Raw genomic sequence first — 7,567 nt, 5'->3', positions numbered from 1 at the left:
CGTGGGGCCTGAACTCTGGGCCTGGGCGCTGTCCCTCAGCTCTTCAGCTCAAGGCTAGCACTCTACCACTTGAGCCACAGTGCCACTTCCAGCTTTTTTTCTTTTTGCTTATGTGGTGCTGAGGAATCAAACCCAGCGCCTCAGGCATGTAAGACAAGCGCTCTACCACTAAGCCACCTTCCCAGCCCCTCTTTTTTTTTTTTTTTAAAGAAAAAAAACCCCTAAAACAGTCTCAGTAATGTTGCTAGGCTGGCCCTGAACTCATGGACAAAAGCAGTTCCTCTTGCCTCAGTCTCCTGAGGAGCTGGAACTATAGGTATGGCCATCATGCCTGGCTCAATTTTAACTTTTCAGCTTTTCTTTTTTATTCAATCTTCTCTTTGTCTCTATTTTGTACCAGAACTGGGGCTTGAACTCCAGTTCTAGGCCCTGTCCCTAGGCTTTTCAGTACTTTTAGGACCAAAGGAAAAGTTATTTCCAAGATTGTCAATGACATCAATTGCTGCTATACCATGCAACAGATCTTCATGATTTTTACATTGATGCTTCAAGATAACCCTTGGTGATAACTCCTAATCAGAAGTTAGCGTGTTATACCATAAACATGCAGAACATTTGGCGGGTGCTGATGGCTCATGCCTGTAATCCTAGCTACTCAGGAGGCTGCCGATTTGAGAATTGTGGAACAAAGCCAGCCTGGGCAGAAAAATCCCCATGACTCTAATCTCCAGTTAACCAGCAAAAAGCCAGAAGTGGAGGTGTGGCTCAAGGGGAAAAGTTCCAGCCTCCAGCAAAAAATGCCCCAAAACAAAAAAAAAAAGCCAAGCAAGAGCGAGTTTAAGTCCCACTTACTGACAAATAAATATTGAAATACAGACATACATTTTAAAAAGTTATAAAAAAAACAAAACACATCCAAATCCCCTTTTCACCTTCATGGAATATGGCCTCTTCTGCTGGAGAAGATTCATTGTCATTCTGAGCTGTTGCGAGTGCGGACTTCCTACCTCAGGCAGCAGGGTCTACATTTAAGAAAATCACAGTTTCAGTTCATTTTGTAGGATTTACCTGGAAGTCGTGACATGAGGTTATCAGAATGTCAAACACATCCTTCAAAGAGAGGTGATTGGCTTAATTCACTTACCTGAAAACAAAATACGGAAAACTGAACTTGAAATTGCTCACTTTTTGGGGCACACATTCCCACCAATGAAACAATTTTCTTTGTCTTTTGAAAAGAGTTGCTTTTTAAAAAAACACAACAAAAACCTTCAGTGGGATGTGACAGATGCGCACAGCACTGCAATGACGTAACAGGCGTGATGCTTATGTCCAGGCTGGCTGTGGAGGCCCACTGAGGTTGAAATCCTTCTCCAGGCCCATGCTTCTGGGCTGTGTGTGCAAGTAAAGAATGTACTCTATCTTCTCATTGCCTTGTTTGGGAAAAGCTATCCTCATCCCACAGTTCCAAGATGAAAACAAACGACCCAACTGCTTATTTCTCAAGGGGATGTGGTCTCTCAGATTTCCCCGAAATCTGGTGAGTAGTTTACAAAACAATCTGGCTGCACATGGCTGCCGGAGATGCTTCTGCAAAGGCAGGGTCAGATGCGACCCTCAACTCTCAGCAAGAAGATGCCGAGATCTAACATGTTTTCAGTTAGCCACAGAAGAGCTGAGTTAGGATGCGCTCCTGTAAAAGCCCCAAGTCTTAGAAAAAGAATACAGCCAATTGTTTCATAGGAGGTTCATCATTCACATTCCTACTTTCTCCTTTATGTGTAGTCTTGGACCTTATGGTGTATATGTGTGCGTCTGTGTGTGGTCACTAGGGTTTGTATTTGAGCCACAGTGCCACTTCCTGTATATCAGATGTTATTCATCAAACTCTGGTTTTGCTCATACAGAATTATTTGCTCTATTATGTTTCTTCTTTGTAACATTAAAGTGCACAGGAAATTATTTAAGAATATATCTTTTGAATAGTCCCCACAAAACAATGCCCAAATACTTACCATATCTGTGTTGACATGTGCAAAAGACGGCACATTAAATATTGCCTGGATCAGTTCTGGAGGGCTACTCACTCCCAGCCACAAGAACATGTTTAGACCATTAGCCAACAGGAAGATCCCTTCCTCCGAAAGACGGGACTCCGAGCAGCGGACAGCGGCTGGTAACTCTGTGTTCTTCACGTCTAATGTGTGCTGTGTGGACAAACAAGGGAGTTACAAATCTCTTCCTCTTTTTCTTCATTCTTCCCCTCTCTCCCTTTCCTTCCTTTTCCCTCTTTCCTTCCTGTGCACATTTAACCAGTATCTACTCAGTGTCAGACACTGCTCTAGTCATTATTTGGAGGGAAGAAAATATGAAAAGTATAAAACAAGCCAGTTGTAATACTAGCTACTCAGAAGGCTGAGATCTGAGAATCTTGGTTCAAAGCTAGCCTAGGCAGGAAAGTGTGTGAGACTTATCATCAATACACTACTCAAAGGTGGAAGTGTAGCTGTGGCTCAAGTGGTAAGAGTGTGCTAGCCTTGAACAACAACAACAAAAGCTCAAGGACTAGCACACACGTACAAAAAAAAGTGTAAAATATATACAACTCTAGATGGTATTTAATAACTTTTCAGAGTAAGGTACGAGCGACTCACACCTGCAGTTTTAGCTATACAGGAAACCAAAATATGGAGGATTATAGTTCACAGTCAGCTTGGGCAGAAAGTTTGTAAAACTCCAATTCCAAAATAATCAGCAAAAAGCAGGGCTGGAGGCATTGCACAAATGGTAGTGACAGCCAAGTGAGTAAGCTAAGTGAAACTGCGTTTCTGAGTTCTAATCTCGGTATTGCTGAAACAAAACAGAACTAACCTAGGCAGAACTACAGAAAAGTGGGGGTGGGGTGGGAGTATTGGTGGTGAAGGAGGAATGTTAGAATTTTAATTGGCACAGTCTAGGCAGTAACTTTTGAGTAAAGACCAAGGCAAGAAAATGGTTTCTTTAATGCTGTAAAGTTCTTTCTTTCTCTTTCTTTTCCTCTCTCTCTCTTTCTCTCCTCCCCCCCTCCTTCCATTCTTTCCTTTCGTTGGTCATGGGGCTTGAACTCAAGGTCTGGGCACTGTCCCTGAGTTTTTTTGCTCAAGGATAGTGCTCAACCACTTTGAGCCACAGCTCCACTTTTGATTTTCTGGTGGTTAACTGGAGATAAGAATCTCACGGACTTTACTGCGTCAGCTCACTTTGAACCATGTTTCTCAGAGCTCAGCTTCCTGAGTAGTCAGGATTATAAGTGTGAGTTCTTTAGCGGTTGCCGCTTAGCTGGTTCCAATTTATCTGCAGAATTCGTAGTGTACCTATTCAGCTGAAGGTGACTCAGTGAGAATGAGCCAGGCAAACCACCCAGCTTGACAGTTCAGGGAATCTAACTCATCCATCCCGCCTTGCTCCATGTGCCACGCACATTTTCTGAAAGCTGTTTGTAATTCTGAATTTCTTCTTAGATCCAAAAGGTTTGCACATATACAATATGTGCAAAAAACCAAAAATGTGATCCCCCATCCGCCTGGGTACAAGCGTCCCGGACAGCTTACGATGGGCAGCAGCTGTGGGTAGAAGAAGAGCTGGGAGTCAGCCACGCCCATGGCCATGACCAGCTGTCGCTGGTATGCCCGCTCATCCGTGGGGATCTCTGGGCGGCTGAGCAGCACGCAGTTCTTCAACAAGCAGTTCATGTATAATGGGAACACCTTCATGGATTCCGGCAGGATCAGCTGAAAAACAAAAGCAGGTGTTTCAGGCTTGACCGTGACAAGGAAGACCCCCCCGAGTTTCTATCTGTAAGAGAGAACCATTTGTGTTTGAAGTTGTGTAGATTAAAGGTATGCATTTCTCCATTGCCACTTTAGTTCGATAATGGGATGCTACAAAATGCTGAAGACCACCTGACAGTTTAAAACATTCTAGATCTTCCAGATCCATTATCAAAATAGATACACTATTCAAGTTTGATTGATCCCTGCCTTTCTTCTAACAGGATGGGTCACCAATAAACAAGGAAATAAACATGTAAAACTATGCAGAAGAGATAATAGCAATTAATATAAAAATATCTGCCCTGACTTCTTTGCAGATATCTGTCTTTTAAAATGATGAAGAAAATGAGGAGCTGGTGGCTCATGGCTAATAATCCTAAACTACCCAGGAGGAGGAGACCTGAAGACTGAGGTTCAAAGCCAGCTTGAGCAGGAAAGTCTGTGATTCTTTCATCTCCAATGAAGCAGCAAAGGAGCCAGAAGTGGAGCTTTGGCTCTAGGGCAAAAGAAAAGTTCAGGGCCAAGTTCAAGCTCCAGGACCAGAAAAAAAAAAATAAATTAAAAAGATATGTATATAAAACAAAGAATAAAATATTTATCAGAAACTACACTGAGAAGAAAATTTCTCTCTGGGCTCTATTAAGACTTGTTCTTCATCTTTTTAAAAAATTGTTATTAAAATGTGATATACTGAGGAGTTACAGTCACCTGAGTCAGGTAAAGAGGCCATTTCGTTTTGGACAGTGTCACCCCTTCGCTCTCACCCAGTTTTCCCTCCCATCCCCACCCACACGTTGTATAGTTCATTTTCAACACTATGTGTCTAGTGAGCACCACTGCTGCATTTGTTCACTGTTTGTCCCTCCATTTCTGTGCTCTACTTTACCCTCCCAAAGACAGATAAATGAACAAACAAGACAAAAAGGCCAGTCATAAAAAACAACAAAGAAAAAAACCTTGTTTCCCTTTCCTGGAATTCATTTCAATAAGCATTATTTTATATGGTCAGAGGCACACAGGCATGGCACCTTTTCTGTGTTTCTTCCCTGCATCATCTTAAATCTTTCACATCACAGGTCTCGTCGCATGATCTAATTAGGGAATGTGTTTTAACTGACTCAGGCACACATTTTTCAGAATGATCCTACTTTGTGAATTCTTTCAATGCACCAAAGATAGGTAACCATGTTTCCTTACTAGAGGACACTCTCCTCATGCTAATTTTTTCTCTCGCCCCAAATGTTTCTACTCAACAGCAGGTGGGACTGGATGGATTCCTCAGCCAAGGAAAACGGCCATCAAAACATGTAGGAGTCCGGGATCCCACTTCTGTTTCAGAGCCGTGTCTCCCAGTGCTATTCCTGGACATGCCACACACTATTATAGATTAAGAATGTTCTCAGATTCACAAATAAAAGTATATATGTACTGTTTTGTTTCCATACTATTCCTGACATTTCACAGGTTGCTTCTGATTAATCAGATCATAGTAAGAAAATTAACTGGACACCAGTGGTTCATGCCTGTTATTCTAGCCAGTTGGTGCAGAAATTTCTGAGAGATGGCCTACAACTAACCAGCAAAAAGCTGGACTGGTGGCATAGCTCAAGTGTAGAGGACAAGCTGTGAGCCAAAATGCTGAGAGTGCAAGGCCCTGAGCTGAAGCTCCAGGACCAACACACACACACACACACACACACACACACACACACACACGCGCGCGCTTGGGCATGCCCAGACTGTGATCCTCCTATTTATGTCTCCCTGATTTGCTCAGATGGCAGATGTGCTTCCTAATAATAATACATGGGCACTGTGCTTGGCCACGGAATGAGATGGACTATCACACCTTCATTTTGACCTAGATGTTTCTTAGGGGGTCCCAATCTCTCCCTCCTAAGTAGGTAGGATTACAGACTTGACATCCCTAACTAAACTTTGGCATGTTTAAAGAAATTCACTTGTTAAGAATGTACTGAAAGCCGGGCGCTGGTGGCTCACGCCTGTAATCCTAGCTACTCAGGAGGCTGAGATCTGAGAATCTCGGTTCAAAGCCAGCCCAGGCAGGAAAGACCGTGAGACTCCTATCTCCAATAAACCACCAGAAAACCGGAAGTGGTGCTGTAGCTCAAGTGGTAGAGCGCTCGCCTTGAGCTGAAGAGCTGAGGGACAGCACCAAGGCCCAGAGTTCAGGCCCATGACCGACAAAAAAAAAAAAAAAAAAGAATGTACTGAAAGTGTATTGATGGAGGAAGAAAAATCATAAGAACAGGAATGATCTCTCTTTCAGAGAATATGGACATTGTACTGTTTTTACTTCAGAATAACTAAACTATATAGACAGATGGTCTCATAGTAGGGGAAATGCTTTTAACTTTTAAATGTTTGATAGAGTTTTTCCCCCTTCATTAGAATTTTCACTTACGGTCTTTGAGTCTAACATTTTAACATTAGCAAATGAGTTTGCAGAGAAGACAGTAACTGTACTTGTTTTCCTTCATCTTATTCCTTTGAAGAGTGAGACACTCCAGACAGAAAACTCTTCCAGGATCTAAGACAAATCGTAAAACCTGAACTATGTCCAGGTAAGACTCCAGGTGGCGCTCACCCTGGCTTCATACAGTTTCTACAAGCATAGTAAGCAATAGTACATTTAATGCTTGCATTTACTACAGTGGAACATCTGAATAACAAAGAGCATTACAGCCTCAACTATAGCCAATAATTGCTAATAGAACTCTCAACATGGGAGATGACAGAATGTACAGGCAATCACTTTGAACCACACAAAAAGAAGTTTTAAGGAAAGTCCAATCTCAATATGTCTTTGTTTTCCTTCTTGAACATGGATTATGAATTTGGACCCAGAATTAATCTGCTTTGTTTTTCTGGCTAAAGGCTTCCTCACAGGTGGGATTTCAGATGTCCTATCAGTAACTGCTTTGAAAAGGAGTGAACTAGAAAATGTTCCCATCTCTGGCTCACTGTCTGCTTTTTCAATCAAAATTTTATAACCAGATATTTAAGATACAACTATGAGGAAGAGCTAACTATTGGCCTAGGGAAGAATGTGAACAAGAGAACAAAAGTAAAAATAAACATAGATTTGAGGATTGACTCCATTGTGTGGTAAAGATTCTAAATGAGGGTTAATTAAGTGACTTTCTAAAATTTCTGCCCGGCAGTGGGGGCTCACACCTAAAATTCTAGCTACTCAGGAAGCTGAGATCTGAGGATTGTGGATTGAAGCTACAACCCAGACAGACAAATACAACAGACCTATATCTACAAATAACCAAAAGAAAGAATTGGAGGTATGGCTCGAGTGGTAGAGTGACACCCTTAAGCAAATAAGCCAAGAGCAAGATTCCAAGTTCAAGCTCTAGTACTGGTATATTAAAAAAAAAAAAAGGAAATAAAATAACATCCCAAATTATTAGATGATGGCCAGAGATAACTTTTTTCCAAAAATTTTCATATCCATTAATAACTTCTTAGTATCAACAGCTGACATATACTTATTTACAAATTATATTTATGTTTTTATAAAATACATTATTACTACCATTAATGATGATGACATTGTTAATATGCCCACATATTGTAGGCATGCACATTTCCCAGCAAAATATCCATCTCTATACACAGAAGAGAATCCTGTTTATATTATGACAACATTCTTTTGTTTACACATAATGTTGTGACTCTTGGGTCTGGCATTCTAGAAAGCCCAGCTTTTTCTTTTTTTTTTTTTT

General features: G+C 41.4%; 1 protein-coding gene across 1 annotated transcript in view; it reads right to left on the bottom strand.

The window, feature by feature from the left end:
• The window catches only part of Sec24d (SEC24 family member D), a 103,799-nt gene that overhangs the window by 4,024 nt on the left and 92,208 nt on the right, over positions 1 to 7,567 (bottom strand). The window contains exons 18-20 of the mRNA XM_013023733.1: positions 3,591 to 3,770; positions 2,016 to 2,207; positions 933 to 1,022 (exon numbers count right to left, since the gene is read on the bottom strand). Of these exons, the coding sequence (XP_012879187.1) occupies positions 933 to 1,022; positions 2,016 to 2,207; positions 3,591 to 3,770 (462 nt within the window). The remainder of the gene's footprint in view (positions 1 to 932; positions 1,023 to 2,015; positions 2,208 to 3,590; positions 3,771 to 7,567) is intronic.

This window comes from Dipodomys ordii, unplaced genomic scaffold (assembly GCF_000151885.1).
Source record: "Dipodomys ordii isolate 6190 unplaced genomic scaffold, Dord_2.0 Scaffold70, whole genome shotgun sequence".
Lineage (NCBI taxonomy): Eukaryota > Metazoa > Chordata > Mammalia > Rodentia > Heteromyidae > Dipodomys > Dipodomys ordii.
Note: the sequence above shows the minus strand (reverse complement) of the source record. Positions and strands in the feature narration are given on the sequence as shown.